Source organism: Dunckerocampus dactyliophorus, chromosome 6 (assembly GCF_027744805.1).
Source record: "Dunckerocampus dactyliophorus isolate RoL2022-P2 chromosome 6, RoL_Ddac_1.1, whole genome shotgun sequence".
NCBI classification, from domain to species: Eukaryota; Metazoa; Chordata; class Actinopteri; order Syngnathiformes; family Syngnathidae; genus Dunckerocampus; species Dunckerocampus dactyliophorus.
In genome coordinates this window covers 26534498-26551224 of record NC_072824.1, presented here as the reverse complement: position 1 = coordinate 26551224, position 16727 = coordinate 26534498, and the positions used below count along the sequence as shown (strand labels likewise).

Here is a 16727-nt window from a genome sequence, read left to right as displayed (position 1 = left end):
AATTCCACATACAGAAATGCTGTGGGTTTTCAGCGTAGTTCTCGCATATAAATGTTTTAAGTTTAATTTTCCTCTAAGATCATATTTCTCCTCTCTGATAGAGAAATACTTTATTAGGTTTTTGAGTAACGAGTTGTTATTAACTTTATACATTATTCTAGCGGTTTGAAAGTGTACTAAATCTGCAAATTTTTATATCTGTGATTTTAAAAATAGAGGGTATGTATGTTCTCTATACTTGGCATTATGAATGATCCTTACAGATCTTTTTTGCAGTACAGTGAGTGAGAGAAGATTGCTTTTGTAATTAATACCCCATATCTCCACACAATACATTAAATATGGTAATACTAAGGAACAGTACAGAGTGTGGAGTGATTTTTGGTCAAGAACATATTTTGCTTTATTCAATATAGAGATATTTCTCGCCACCTTTTGCTGTATATATTTAATATGAGATTTCCAACTCATTTTTTCATCTATTACAACCCCAAGGAATTTATATTCTTCCACTTTTTCAATATCCACTCCATTAATTTGTATTTGGTCGTACGTGTCCTTTCTGCTATTACCAAATAGCATTATTTTAGTTTTACTTAAATTCAGGGATAATCTGTTCCTGTCAAACCATGATTTTAATATGACCATTTCATCCTTGACCTTTTTAATGAGTTCTTGTGTGACTTTTACAACTGAGTATCAGATAAAAATACAAATAAACAAGTAGGTAATAATGCATATAAAAGGTAAAACCACAAATGGTTTTCAGTTGATAAAAAAATAAATGGGACTAAGAAGTATTTGAAAGAAATGTTTTAACCAAAGTGAATTATTCTCTTCTTTTTCTTGTTATCCTCTTAATGAGCAACCGGTGTTAAACTAAAAAAAATTCCAAACCAGTCATGAACCTCACCGCACATCACTGTTAAAAAGAGTGTAATAAAACAACGTGAAATATCTGAGGCAAAAACTGTTGTGTAGTTCACTAACCCTGTGTACTTTTCTTCCTGTATGTCATTCCCAACAAATACCAGGTTGTTCGTGTAATAGCCAGGGCCTTCCATTGTTCAACTGATGAAAGGATATCCTAGAATATCCTTTAATTCCTCAATATATCCTACAATTCCTTCCTCACTCTGTGTGCAGCTTGCAGCGACATCTTGTGGTTCAAATACAAACATTCCTGGACACTGAGCCACTGTAAATATATCTCAAGTACAGCATGAGCAAAAGTAGAAATATGTGACTTTGACTTGACGTAGTTGTCACCTTTCGCAGGACAGGAGCGAGTGCTTCCTGTCCTGCGTTCTTATTTTGGCGGGTCGCACTTTCTCCGGGGAGGAAGTGGCAGCCGCGTCAAGCCTGGTTGCCGCGCAGCTGCGGAACATCGCCATTAGTGGCTGTTAAAAGGCCAGCGTCGTCAGACGTACGGTTCATGTTGTTGTACAATGTTGTACCTCGTCTCCGTGTCAGTGCTGTCACCTAGACCACTTACCTGAACTACCTTAGTGTACGCTGTTCACAGAGCCCATTTTCCTCTGTCGCGTTTTGTTTTGCACCATTAAAGAACCTTTATTGTTGCAAGCCGCAGCCTCGTCTCTGCATATTGGGGGTCACGCACTCGACAGCCTTAACTCGTGCCAGACAGTTTGTAACAACAGTGTGTTTTTTCTTCAACTTTACCAGTTATACAAATGACCAGTCTAGTATCCTGACCTTGGCATGGTATAAATACCGGTACTCTATTACCAGTCTTGTTTTCACATGCAAAGAGCTCTCTGTCAAGCACAGAAGGTATGCGAGCTGAGCAGACAATACATACAGTGGTGTGAAAAAGTGTTTGCCCCCTTTCCTGATTTCTTATTTCTTGTCACTCCTAAAATTAATTTAATTAATGAATAACAACACAATTGAACACATAATGCAGTTTTTAAATGAAACTTTTTATTATAAAATTATTTATTATTTTATGACCATAACAACTCGTATTACCCAATATAGTGTAGACATAATAAGGCTCGTGTGTGTTGCCGTAATTGTGCTCCGGTGCTGGGTGGGAGGCGGACAGGAAGTGGCGTCAGGGGTTCAGAGTTGAGTTTTAACTTGGCGTGGGTTACGGCCGGAACAGTAGTCCGTGTTTTTTAAGGGATTTTTATTCGGGATTATTGTGTCTGTTGTGAAATAATTTAGACCTGCAATAAAAGCCAATTTTATCTAGTCTGGTGTCTGTGTGGGGCCGCACGGTGGTCTAGTGGTTAGCATGTTGGCCAACACATTAACAGCCTGGAGATCAGGGTTCGATTCTCCCCTGGGCATTTCTGTGTGGAGTTTGCATGTTCTCCCCGTGCGTGTGTGGGTTTCCTCCCACATTCCAAAAACATGCATGTTAGGTTAATTGGCGACTCTAAACTGTCCATATTGTTTGTCTATATGTGCCTTGCGATTGGCAAGGGTGTACCCCGCCTGTCGCCCGAAGTCAGCTGGGTTAGGCTCCAGCATGCCCCCGCGACCCTAAAGAGGATAGAAAATGGATGGATGGATGGATGGTGTCTGTGTGTCCCACAGTAACATTGCTGACACTCGGTTACCAGTGTGGAATACTACATATCATCACAATGTCTTTGAATGAGTCTTCTGAATGCGTTATATTTGTATTTTAGTTCATTAAAGCCATTTTTATGCTTGAAAATGCTTAATTTAGGCAAAAAATAATAATAATAGGTAGTGTTCCACGGAACAGCTTGATTTATTGATATATTTTTGGAAATCCGTGACAGAGTGAGGCTGCGAAATTTGATGCACAAAGCGGTGAGGGATTACTGTAATATTAATAATAATACTACAGTGTCCGTATTTTGTAGTGTAGTATGTCTGTTTATATTTATGTTTCTGGGAAACAAAGGCGTGCATGTTTTAGCTGTCTTTTTCCATGCTGAACATGATGAAGCAAATTACTGTAATCTAAAAGCACCGGTGTTCACATTAGAAACTTGCGTCATAGACAGTGCTGCAAAAGTCCAAGGACCACAGGGGCCAGGACTTCTAGCGTTGGCATGGCAACAGCACTGAACATTCGAAGTGGTCTTCCCTACTCAAGCTCTTAAATCTCATTAAGCTTTAATGATGTGACGATCAAAACAAGAATTTAAATGCTGTCCTCGTGCTTCAATGAATTCTACTTCCTCCACTTAACGTGGTTGAAGTCGTTTGTATTAGACACAGGTGCCCAAAGTACAGCCCAGTGAACATTTGCAGCTCATTTTTTAGTGGCCCATTGCACATTCTACTAATTTTAAACTTGGCTCGCTTTAGAACAGCATACAGAAAACAAAGAAAAACTGAAAATGGACACAATTCCCCCCAAAATGGCCAACTACCTGTACATCTTACAGTATAGTTTTTGGGTGATTTTTGTTCACCTGATTTCCTGATTACCTGATTTGAAGCCCTCAAACATGCAATTTAGTATAATTATGAAAGAAAGAAGTAATTACAAGAGCTTTACCACAAAGCTGAGACAGTCACATATATGCACGCCACCCCCATCATGGCAGTCAAATTCATTCGTTCATTCAGCAGAGCATAAAAATAGCCTAAATGCATTTGACCTGCTCTTCTCCAGCTGGTGCTGCTGCTGTATATCGCTTCAGCAGTGTTAAGGAAAAGGAGGGAATAAAAATGTTACAATATGGATAAAAATAACATTAAAATTCATGAAAGGAATAAAATAGGAACAAAATGTTAATAGTAGTAGAAAATAGATGATGTTGATATGTGCGAGGCACGATGAAGAGGACTGTGTAAATGCCAGTTCTAATTGAACCATCAAAGTTATCGGTCCGTGCATGGATCACGTCTGTGAGTTGCGACGCTCGGGTCCTTGTTGGAGGACGGTGGATTGCGCACGGGGTGCTGGGGCGTTGGACATACGAATTAGAGAATAGGGGAGAGGTCGTCGGGTTCGCCTGCAGAGGTCATGGTGCACTTTGGCTTCATCCTGGTTGTCCCTAGCTGTTTGTGAATCATGTACATTGAATACAGGAAGTGAACAAATTCATTAGTAATTGCTGTGATATGGAAAGGGGATGGGATTAAATAAACTCTGCTTCTTCCTACTCCTTTTCAGACATGTTGGATTGTGGAACTGAAAATATAACATGCACTCCAATGTAACCTTGTATGCATCTTCGAAATAAACCAGACTAAACCAACAAAAGGCATACTTAAATTACTTCTGTTAAAGTCACCGTTGTGTCATGTAATACTGTTTTGTCAGTTGTCTTATTTTATATTCAACTTGACATAGTTGTTGCCTTTAATGAAGGGAAAACCTAAAGTCATGTGACAACAATATGAGGCTGTGTTCATGTCCTGGCCAAGTTTCATTCTGGCTCTTTCCTTCCTGTGCTGTCACGTGACACTGATGGGGTCAATCCCAGTGTAGATCTGTCAACTTGCTTTGGTCCACTGCTTTGTAGAATGTCAAAGTGTGGAAGGGCAGAAGTTCACCTAATGAATCATTCGTATTGAACAGGAATCACCACACATAAACAATGCCAAAACCAATCCAGGTCGATGCTGGGCTTTATGGACAAAACATCTTTGTTTTGTGATATAGCTTACAATATATCTCTTTAATAATCAACTGATTTTTTTAGCAATATGCTGAGTGGCAATAAAAAACAAAATGCTGGATGTAAATGGCCCACTGGGCCGTGCTTTCAGCACACCTGTTTTACATGAGGCGGGCATGGCATATTTGGTATGGTTCTGATACACTCAACATAGGAGTTTCATAACATTTTAATGGTAAATAAAGGTAGATCCAAATATCAATAGCAGCAATACCAAAGGTAGTATCAGTATTGGATTGATACTAGCGTGATGAGACCGATATTTTTAAATTCTCCTGTGTTTATTGTCACAAATATCTTTGTGTTGTGTTGTTCATATTACATTGAGATTGTTTTTATTCTGTAAGTCAGGGAATAAGTTCTTGGACACTTCAGAGCTTTGTAGGATTTGAATGAGAGCCAGTAGTGCACTACTGACTGTATTTATTTTGCTCAAACAACTGTATGTAATAAAAGAGAATAATGGTATCGGATTGATACCAAAATGTGCCGTACTGCCCGCCCCTGGTAAGAATACACGTTTTGTCACATTTACAATTATTTATGTTTCACTCATCATTGTTTTATGATGTCCTGATATATTTTTGTAATAAAAAAAACAGTCCCAAAAGGGTATATATTTTTCTTTTGGTCATCATATCTTTACCGTAAAATAGAGGATATTAGATGAGTCACATGTCAAATAGTAAATACATTGCTACTGTATAAGGAAAGGTGGATGACCAGCTGGTGCTTATTTTATCTCAAAGCAAACACATGCTCTGTCAATAAACTTGGATTCAATGCTTATTTTATTTTCTTTGTAACATCATAAAATCATAAAATAATGTGCTATCTTGTTAACATGGTACGCGCAGATGTTCTTTTTCCTAACAATTTTCTCATCCAGCACCAGTTTATATGTCTTTGCTACCAGGATATACTGTAAGCACTGGTCTCAGCTGCTTCTCGGGTTATTTTTCAATTTATTACATTGTCACGGCACATGAAACATTTGTCAACTGATAAACCACAGTTGAACCAGACTACAGACTATTAAGTATAAATAGCCACGAGGTCGCTTTAGTTGCCACAACAACTAAGTACAACCACAGAAATAGACAGACACTTCCAATTAGTGGTACATAAAGTTTATGTTATCAACCTTCTTTTAATCTTGTTTTAATATCACTATGTAAAGCTTGCAAGCCAAGACCAAGTTTCGTTGCATTTTAGGTGTTATTGATGGCATATTTGAATGACTTGGACTGTTCCATAAACCCTGAGGCTGTTTGGACCAGAAGACTTTGTAATGACTGTGAAATCACATTAAGCCCCTGTCTCTCCTAAACCTTTTTTTCCCCTCTTTTTTACATTCTTGTTATTTGATTTTTACTTATGTAAACGTTTCATCCTGATGTTTCATATTGTTCTTGTATATTATATGTGTATTATATCTTGATCTTGATCTTGTCTTTTCAGTCACTACCCAAAGCTCATGACCATAGGTTAGGCTAGGAACATGGATCGAGAGCTTTGCCTTTTGGCTCATCTCCCTCTTCGCCACGACGGACCGAGAGAGTTAGAGAGCAGAGTCTGCATCAAATGTCAAATGTCTGAAGGGGTACACGACTGTGAAAAGTTGGGGAACCACTGGTCTACAGCAGGGGTGGGCAAACTCTTTTGACTCGCATATTGGGTTAAAAATTTGGCAGAGGGGCCGTCTATATACACTGCTCAAAAAAATTTGAGGAACACTTTGAAAACACATCAGATCTAAACTGGGGGAAAAATGATCTTGAATAACTTTCCTGATAATAAGTGGGTGATGTATTAGTAACAAAATGATGCCACATAATTTGATAGAAATGAAAATGATCACCCTATAGAGGGGGGAAATCAAAAACACCCCAAAAATGAAATTGATAAAATGATGCAGCACACTGGTCCATTTTGCCAATATGTCATAGTAGCAACTCAAAATGATTCTCAGTAGTTTGTGCGGCGCCCACGTGCTTGTACGCAGATCTGGGAGATCCCCCAGGACACCATCCATAGTCTCATTAGGAGCATGCCCCGACGTTGTCAGGCATGTGCACAAGCATGTGGGGGCCACACAGACTACTGAGAATCATTGTGCGTCGTGTGTGTTGACGTGTTGTGTTGTTTGGATTGCTTTTTGCTGCAAGCTACAGATTGCATCTGACTATTTTGGCAACTCAAGCGTGCCACAATAGCACTGCTAGTCACGTTGCCAGCTACGGTTTCCATGGTGAAGGTTTAAAGGAATTTGGAAATGCTCGGTGGGCCGGATTAAGACGTTATCAGGCCCACGGACCGCAGTTTGCCCACCCATGGTCTACACCATATATTTCTATGTGTGTTTGAGTGTCTTTTCTACTGTTACCCAACATTTTTGTTTTGCTTAGTTTCAAAGATAGCCTGTTCATTTCAAACTACATTCTTTGTACATTTCTTATGTAATTGTTTTGATTAGCTCCTGTGTTTCGTCTCTGAACAGAATGTCGTCTGCAATAGTACTATCTTTACATTATTTTATTATTATTATTAACAACCCCAACCCCACACACACATTAGTTGTACAAACTCAGCTATGTACACATTTGGTTTCAAGTTTTGATCTCGATACAGATCAAATGTACAATTTTGTGTTGTAACTCAACGTCCCTACACACGCATCTTTCAATTGGTTGCGTACATTTTCCCTTGTTTCGCGTTTGCTCGTTGTACATTAAAATGTAAACAGCAAGAGGCAGTGCGTCTCTCCATGACGTTAGTGGCATTGCTCTCTGACGTGATCATGTTCGATTGTGACGTTATGCACGAGCGACAGGCGCTGCGTTTCACTTCCAGGTGCAGGCAGCTGCGGTCCAGTCACATTTCAACACGAACTGCTAAGGACCTGATAAATACGCATGCGCACTGCAGCTGACCCTCTCTGCTTTCTGCGCGCACTGCCACGTTAGTAGCGGTAGACACAAAATACCACATAGTCTCTTTAAAAAAAACAACAAGAAGTACAACTTTGAGTCGACTGCGCCTCCTACCCTCTACTCTGTCTGCGGAAGACTCATCGTCGACGAAAATGCTTAAGTTATTCCTCCTGAGTCTGTTAGCAGTAGCCATTCCGGCTGAGATCGCCGAGGAAGAAGACGTCCTGGTACTGAAAAGCAGTAACTTCGATGAGGCTCTCCAAGCACACCCCAACCTCCTGGTAGAATTTTGTAAGTACCGTAAAATCTGCCAAATGTTTCTTGGTATTTCTCGGGCTTGTCGGCTCGTCAACTAGCTTGCTAGCTAACTTGTGTCCGTTGTACAGTTAAACTTTGTCGCCTTCCACAAGTTAGTCCTGGTGATGGCTAATTCCTGGAGTGTTACCAAATGTTGCCCATTGCATTTTGCTGTTGGTGGAAGGTGTGTAACAAAACTACACTGAACGACGTGGAACGGACTAATGCAACTAAACTCAACTGTACAGCCTTTTTGATGCAGGCTTACAGGCTGATTAGCCGAAGTAGTTAGATTGCACACAAATGGGAAAGAAACTCCATTGTTCCACACAACAGATGAGACGTTGATGTACTTGCTAGTTTGTACTTGTGGGTTTGCATTCATTTTATAACAAAGAAAACAAATTAGCCGTGATTGTGAATGAGTCACTACTTGAAAGCACGCAGGCCTGTCCCGCTGCTCTGGAGTCAGATTGTTGACCTGCTCTCAAATCATGTGACTACCAGTGGGCCAGTCACAGCCTGATCCTGGGTCATGCAAGCCAATGAGCTAAGGATGGGGCGTGATCTTAGTGTGTCTGTGGAGCTAAGTTGACGTGTACTTCACTGGAGTGTGTTTACACATTGGACTGCAGGGTGGATGTTTTGCGAAGTATTTAAAATGATGCAATGCTGGGAATTTATTTGATATGTCATGCCGGGATGAGTGATTTGTTTGTTTCACATTGCAGACAAATAACTGAAAAGCAATTTGTTAATCACGTGAATGCTGAAGAGCATTAAAGCACACTAAATTCTGCACCAAAATGTTTCATTTATTTTTATTCCGCCTGGATTTTGACAGTTTCCCAACAGCGTTCAATCCACCAGGACATTCAGCCTGTTTATTTTTAACATTACAAAAAAGGTTCAAGGAATTTTAACATTTTCGGGCTCAAATGTTCCTTTTTCCCCACTTCTATTCCACACACACGATTTCTAGATACATTATCTTGTGTAGTTGTGGATTGTTAACTGCTGTTTTGATTTGTAATATAAATTCGATCTGGATCGATGCAAGGTTTTACAGCCAAAAATTACTACACTACTTAATGTAAAATGTATCCTTATTGTAAAACTTTTGTATACTTTGTATACATTCCTTGGTTGCTCCAACTACTACCCCAACTTGTGTGTGTGTGTGTGTGTGCGCGCTTTACTCAATTTCTTGCTTGTACTCCATGCTTCAGATGCCCCATGGTGTGGTCACTGCAAGGCACTGGCGCCAGAGTATGCCAGGGCCGCTGGCATGCTGAAGGCAGAGGGTTCGGAGATCCGCCTGGGTAAGGTTGATGCCACAGAAGAGAGCGATCTAGCCCAGGAGTTTGGTGTCCGAGGATATCCCACCATCAAGTTCTTTAAGGGGGATAAGGAATCCTCCAGAGACTACTCAGGTGAGCCTCTAATCTGAACAGATTTATTTGCAGCATTTAAAGCAGTGTTGCAAGATTTGTGGTTAAAAACGTGTATGCATGTAATGTTTTTCCTCTTTGAGTTAACCTAAATGTAGACTTTTTTTTTTTTTTGCCTTGAAGCCCCACATTGTCCAAACCTTTTCCATCGGTGGCCGTGTACAAAAAAAAATTATATTTTCTTTATTAAAAACTCATCAGTGCAAGTTTGTTGAAGATGTGCTTACACGGTTATACTAAACCTTTCCGGTGCGTGCAGTGTTGTAATGGCAGTTCCACACTGACCCTTCGATACACGATTTAAACCATTGCATCAAAGTTCGATTGAATGCAGATAAAATCAAGTGACATAATGACATTTGAAGAACCAACTGCTTTGTCCGAATGACTCACATGACTGGTTGGCGATCCATTCAGTTGAATGCTGGCAGGTTGAGCTATATAAAATTTAGTGCATACACACTAAAGGATCGAATGTCTTCTTGACATGTGGAAACTCTTCAGTCTGATCTGATCAGTGAAAAGCCCCTCATCCAAAAAAAAAAATAATAATTTCATAGCAATCCTAAGTGTTAATGTAGCCCTTGTATCTAGCCCCTGTATCACAAATTCTCAATGTTCAGTCGTTGCATTTTTGTCAAAACATAACAAAATAATCTGCCTAATTTGACTGCAACCTGACATTTTGCCAGCAGAGGTCAGTATAACGTTTCAAAGGAGGAGCATCATCACCACTGCAGTCAAGTTTTTGTAGTGTTGTATTAGGGTGAAGAGAAGTTATTAAAATATTTAAATAGATCTAAAACCTACTTTACAAACAATGGCAAATTGACTGTGTGCGTAGACAGAAAGCCCTTTCCGAGCACTGTTGTTGCCGACTGGTGTTTTCTCAGCACTGCTGCGGTTCAGGAGTAGAAGCGTTTACACCATGGGCCGTACGCGCTCTTACACCTGTTGGGTCATCAGAGGAAACTCTTGCTTGTCTATTCTTGCACTTTACCACTTGAGTGTTTCTTGGTCCTGCCATGTATGACTTCCTTGGGACTGAGGTGGTTACTCTGCTGCTTCAGTGAGTCATTGTTGTCTTAATGCAAAGAAAAAAAAGAATGGGTTAAAAAGTAGCAGGTTGGTGGTGTTTTTAGATCTGTCTTAATTTGCTTCCTGTGTTTCAGCTGGAAGGCAGGCTGATGACATTGTTAACTGGCTGAAGAAGCGAACAGGCCCTGCTGTCGCCACCCTCGGCGAAGTCACTGCCGCACAGTCTCTGATAGCTGACAATGAAGTGGTGGTCATTGGATTCTTTAAGGTGTGAGAGCCGTTTGCAAGTAGGACGTATCAAAGATAAACACAAAATGTACAAAATGACTTTCAGCTCGAAACTAAGCAAAGTATCTTTTTTGCCATAGGATGTTACATCTGCTGGTGCCAAGGCCTTTGAAAAAGCAGCTGAAGGCGTAGAAGATATTCCCTTTGCCATGACTTCAGAAGAAGCCGTTTTTACCAAGTTTGAGGCGTCCCAGGACAGTGTTGTTCTCTTCAAGAAGGTGAGTGCAATTTCTGTGGTCACAATTACTTTGAGGCATTTAAAATGACAGATTGCATTGCATTTTATTAGCTTTAACATGATTGGTTCAGTTGACTGTGTAATCGAATAATCGTTAAAGGGGTCATTTGTGGCCTCACGTGAGTTTTTAATTAAGCTCACATTTCAGTCTGCTGCAGTCTTTTTGGTATACGTGTTTGCACGGTAATCTGATGCAGTTGACCCCGCAGTATCCGCTGCTGCTAATTTTGCCACGTCTGAGGTCCCCCTGCATTGCTTTTCACGTCCCTGCCAGTTCTGATAGACCTGCTAATGGAATGACAGCCGCACGTGAGGCTAATGACATTGAATGATTCCATCTACGGCAAATTGGCCTTGAGCAGTTGTTGAATTGCAGCCCAGAGCTCTCTGCACTGACAGGGCTAATACACTTGTTGGTTAAAACGCAAAAACTGACTATGGTCAAGCATCGTACCGTTGTGCAAATGAAGGGACTTGACGCTTGAACTTGTTGGGTACATCTACAATAGTGACTCTCTGTTGAACTGCCAAATGGAGACCTAACTAGTAACACACTACATTTACATGCACTAAAAGCAGGAATTCGGCTTTAAAATGCATGTAAACCCTTGGAATTAACTTAGGGTATCGTAAGAGGAAACCGATCTGTCATATGTATACACAATGATCAATCATTGGATTGGTGTTTCTAAACATGCACTAATGGCTATTAAAATTAAATTCACAAGGGGTGAAGACAAAACTGCAAGGCTACAGTAGCTGGGATAATGGGACCTCAAGTTGGTAGTTTTGTCATCCGTAACGAGCAGCAGTTGAGTCGGTTCTTTAGCGCTCAGTTGTAGCAGAGAATAATCTGTAGTAGGCCAAAAGTTGGCTGATGTTGACACTTATTTTTCACAAATAAAATGCAGGTGTTTCCTTAGAAATATTAGGGCCTGACCAGCAATAAGAAAAACTCTGGTACTGAGGGGTATGTGGGGCATGTGTAAGTCAATATTATTGTATGTTATTCAAATGAACTTTTTGTCTTTCTTTCCCAGAGGTTTATTGCCCTTTTGCACATCATATTTTTTTTCAAATTGTTGGTATGCTTGTTGTGCCACACATTTTTTGATAAAAGCATTTGAAAAATTAGAAAATGCACTGAACTATATTTAAGCCAAGGATTTGTTTTTTTGGGGGTGGGGGAATTTTGGTCCGTATATATTTTTTTTTTAAAAATTCCCAAATATCACCAGATGATTTTAATGTGGGTTGTATGGTAAATGTTTTGGAGTTCACATGCAATCAAACACGTTTTGTGTTTTCAGTTCGATGAGGGACGCAACACCTTTGATGGTGAGCTCACCAAAGACAACATCCTGTCTTTCGTCAAGGCCAACCAACTGCCTCTAGTCATAGAGTTCACCGAGCAGGTAATTAGTGGGGTTGTTTCCTTTTAAGATCGCAATACAAAGTAATAAGCAGTGCAACAGGCCCAAGTGATCTTTAATTTCTCCAATGTCTGTCTTATCCAGACGGCTCCGAAAATTTTTGGAGGCGAGATCAAGTCCCACATTCTCATGTTTCTGCCAAAAGCTGCCTCAGACTTCCAGGAGAAAATGGACCAGTTTAAGAAAGCCGCAGAGTCATTCAAGGGTCAGGTAGGTCAACTGTACCGCGGTCACGTTATCAGTCATCGTATTAGCAGCCATCACTTCCATTGTTTTGTTAGGATGGAGGCATTTTTATTGACTAATTTTCTGTCCAGATCCTGTTCATTTTCATCGATAGCGACGTGGACGACAACCAGCGCATCCTGGAGTTCTTTGGCCTGAAGAAAGAGGAATGCCCTGCCATTCGTCTCATCACTTTAGAGGATGAGATGACCAAGTACAAGCCAGAGAACGACGCCATCGCTGCGGAAAGCATTGTTGAATTCTGCACTCAGTTCCTTGAGGGCAAACTGAAGGTAAGATTATGGCCGAGTGACGTTATACATTCACTATCGAGCAAGATGGCTAAGGTATGTGCCGTCTTCCTTGTCAGCCTCACCGTATGAGCCAAGACATCCCCGAAGACTGGGACAAAAACCCAGTCAAGGTTCTGGTTGGCAAGAACTTTGAGGAGGTCGCCTTCGATCCCAAGAAGAACGTCTTTGTTGAATTCTGTAAGATTGCTCTTCACTGTGCACTTTGATTACATAAATGTTAGGAGAAATTGGCTTTTTAATGAAGGCAAATTTGCTCATCATTGACCTGATCTTACCAAAGGGTTCACCTATTTAAAGGCCTATTTTCAACAGGAGTATTATAAAGGCAGAGCCTCTAAGTGTTTGTGTTGGAAATCCAAATTTGACACTTTGTAACTCGCAGCTAAGCCGTTTTCATTTCCATGAGTTTGTGGTCAGGCTTCACACGTATGCTCTCATGGCAGCTTCTGCTAAGGGAATTGTTACCAGACACTTTAGCTGAAAGAATCCACTTAAAAATAGCAGCTGGATCATTCTAGTATTTTGTTTTTTGTTACACTTCTCCACTTCAGATAATCTCATCTTCTTAGGCTATGTCCACACGAACACGACTATTTTAAAAAGGCACATTTTTTGGCCTTTTCGTCCAACCACAGGTTAATTGACTGTTTAAAATCTTGAGCTTTTGAAGTCTTATGCAGATTGAAGTAACTTTGCTGTGTTGCAGATGCACCTTGGTGTGGCCACTGCAAGCAGCTGAATCCCATCTGGGAAAAGCTGGGAGAGAAGTACAAGGACAGCGCTGACATCGTCGTGGCGAAGATGGACTCCACAGCCAATGAGATTGAGGCAGTCAAAGTCCACAGCTTCCCCACTCTTAAATTCTTCCCTGCAGGAGACGAACGCACGGTATTAACACTCATTCTTGTAACAATCATCAATGTTCTATTAACCGTGTGTGGAAAATTGGATCAGACCTTTTCCTGGTCCTGCAATTGTAATGTGTAGGTGGAGCCTCACATCCAAAGTAATAACCAAGGTGTCATTAGTGCTTCTAGATTTAGCAACGCAAGCTGTAGAAATGTGAGCCTTCTGACCTCCATAAACATGTTGTTGTTGATTGACTCTGCTGCATTCCTGCTCAGTGACTCTTGTGAGGCTGTGCTGCTTTACTCTTAAGCAGGTATTCTCATTTCTGTCCTATTAAATAAGTGCTATGTACACGAGATCCACCTGGTAGAAAGGACAAAGCGTGCAGTATACCAGGATGCGGTGGCTGCAGAGATGCATGCAACCACTTTCAATGAATCACACCTGAATAATCTGAAATTGTATAGCGTATATAGCTTATATTTTTTAAGTGTAGCTGGGTAGGAAATAAGATGCAACCATTTGTAAGAAACTCCATCTTACTGATAGGTGATCGACTACAATGGGGAGAGAACACTGGAAGGCCTCACCAAGTTCCTGGAGAGTGGCGGTAAGGAGGGAGGTTCCCCTGCTGGGGATGATGATGAGGAGGACTATGATGCTGAGGTAAGAAATTGACTATTCATTTGCATCAACAAATGCTTTAACTAGGAGCTGTACACGACTGCTACACAATAATGAACATATTGTTACAAAAACTTTCTGGCAGTTTTAATCAATGTATATTTGTAAAGGCTGCTTTTTTGATGGGACTAGTGGGTTGGATCGTCTGAGGTGGATGAATGGATGTCTCAAGGGATCAGGTTTTGAGTGTGTTTTAATGTTTTATGATTTTGGAGACGACTTGAGATCCTAAAAAAAGGTTCTGGATTCAGTCAGGATTGTAGGTTCTAACATTAGCACTGACCCCCCTACTTCTCTTCCAAGTGGGTGTGCTCTCACCAGGACAGTATGGTCAGCGGTGAAGTGAAATTTGTCATAAACTGATGTTTTCTAGTGTTGCATTTATCCATCCATTTTCTATGCTGCTTATCCTAATTACAGTCGCGGGGGTACGCTGGAGCCTATCCCAGCGGACTTCGGGCGAGAGGCGGGGTACACCCTGGACTAGTCGCCAGCCAATCAGACGTTGCATTTAATTAGGCATTTTAAAGTATAAATAAATTAGATGTAAGACGTTAACGTGTCATATCTTTATGCAGACATCTTGGCTGGCTTTTAATTAAGAACTCACTACAGGTCCTGGGTGCGCAACGGGACTGTTTATGCTACTTTTAACTCCACTCCTTCTCAGAAGTCTAATTCTAGCGCAGCCTTTTACCGTCCTCTCATATCTTGTACAGCTGTCCTGTTTACTGGGCGGGAGCTGGCAGTGGCGCACGTGCAGCATTGGCGCTAACATTAGCGTCTGCCTGCACACGCTCATCTCATACTCAAATCCTCGTCTAGTCCTAGACTAGACATGAAGGAATGCCCATGCAAATACATGTCATGCACAATTTGGGTGGGGGAGGGTATTTGATCCCCTGCTGAATTTTTTTTTTTTTTTTTTTTTTTTTCCATTTAATGTTCTTTTGTGACTTTTGTCTGTTGCTATAACCCCACCATTGAAATTATGGACCATTCATATCTTTATAAGCAGGAGATCAAAGACTTGCTGTAGTCAGTTTTTGATTTCTGTCCCAACCTAAAATGTTAGTTTCATACTGCGTGTGTGTGTGTGTGTGTGTGTGTGTGTGTGTGTGGGTGGGTGGGTGTGTGTTTGGATGATTTCATTCTCTTGATTAATTTGTGCCCTCTGATCTCCAGGACCTGGATGAAGGTCAGGACGAGGACTCTGACGGCGAGGACGACGACGACGACGATGGTCATGACGAGTTGTAAGAGCTAAGAGAGGAGTCCTGCCCTGTTCCCTCTTTCCAGTCACTACACCACCTTCACTCTTTATTGAACCCCACCCCCCACAAGTCCTGAGCTGAGAACATCAATACGTCACTTGTGTAACTGCCTATGAGTCCACCAGCCCGGCCCGGTAATTGGCCAAGGCAGCACATGAGTGGCGAGGCGGCCCCCCAACCTCATTTTGTTTGCCTAGACTGGTCTTCTGTTCTGAGGGGAGGGGAGGGCGGCTACACGGAACTACATGGTGATGCCTCATGCTAGGCTTCCATGCCAGTTATTCGCCTTGTTTTGTTAAAGCTTCCACCGTTCAAGAGTCGTATGCACTAAAGTAGTTTAGAGCGGATGCTTCTGTAAGGATCAACCTCTCAAGAGAACAAGTGGCCCTCCAGTTTGTATTTTTCACCAATATGATTCCCTCGCTGTGTAGCAACTTGCCCTTTTTCTTCCCCCTTGGTGTAGTTCAAGACCTTCATTCGTTACTGTCCTCACTCTTGTAAAATGACCATTTTCTAAAAGAACGAATGCTAACTTTTTTTTTGGATGAAAAAAACATGTTTTATTTAATTGCTTTAACGAACTAGTTTTGGGTGTTTTTTTTTATGTTTGACCATCGTGCCCAGTTGTAGCCAGTTGGCCTTGTTGGGGCAGAGTTGGCACTTACACTCAGGCCATGGATGTTTTGGGGTTTTGAGCGGGTTCTGCAAAGTGATACTGTGTTCATGCCGAACTATAGATTGTTAGGGTTACTCAAGCGGCGCAGATGTGCTACTTCTGAGAGAAGTGTGTGATAATCTGATGCTCCTCACCCATGCTGTACTCTGTATCCTTCTTGGCTCTATCTACACACCACTTGTCACTGTTGTCTGAAGCGGAATGGATAGTTTTGATCATGTTATGTGTGCGCAAGCGCTTGTGTACTGTGGTAGGTGGTGGCACATGTAGAGCTAGGAGATCAAGTTTGACATCTGTACAGTGGTGAGGGATACTTGAAGCATTCCATCATATCCAGATTGTTGTGGAAAATGTGAAATGGTGGCCAATAAACAATTTTGAAAAAGTGAAACA

The 16727-nt window shown here is 41.2% G+C and overlaps 1 protein-coding gene across 1 annotated transcript; it reads left to right on the top strand.

The window, feature by feature from the left end:
• The first annotated feature begins 7539 nt into the window (after positions 1 to 7539).
• On the top strand, positions 7540 to 16725 carry p4hb (prolyl 4-hydroxylase, beta polypeptide). Its single transcript, XM_054778499.1, has 11 exons — positions 7540 to 7858; positions 9094 to 9297; positions 10488 to 10621; positions 10722 to 10859; positions 12190 to 12294; positions 12397 to 12522; positions 12630 to 12830; positions 12908 to 13028; positions 13558 to 13739; positions 14250 to 14366; positions 15570 to 16725. The coding sequence occupies exons 1-11, from the start codon at positions 7720 to 7722 to the stop codon at positions 15642 to 15644; spliced, it is 1542 nt and encodes a 513-aa protein (XP_054634474.1). The 5' UTR covers positions 7540 to 7719; the 3' UTR covers positions 15645 to 16725.
• The last annotated feature ends 2 nt before the right edge of the window (positions 16726 to 16727 follow it).

What these genes read in the sequence shown, in the direction of transcription:
- p4hb (XM_054778499.1), top strand. Translation starts at nt 7,720, where the DNA reads ATGCTTAAGTTATTCCTCCTGAGTCTGTTAGCAGTAGCCATTCCGGCT. An exon ending in CAACCTCCTGGTAGAATTTT is followed by an intron (nt 7,859 to 9,093) that starts GTAAGTACCGTA and finishes TCCATGCTTCAG; the next exon opens with ATGCCCCATGGTGTGGTCAC. An exon ending in ATCCTCCAGAGACTACTCAG is followed by an intron (nt 9,298 to 10,487) that starts GTGAGCCTCTAA and finishes CCTGTGTTTCAG; the next exon opens with CTGGAAGGCAGGCTGATGAC.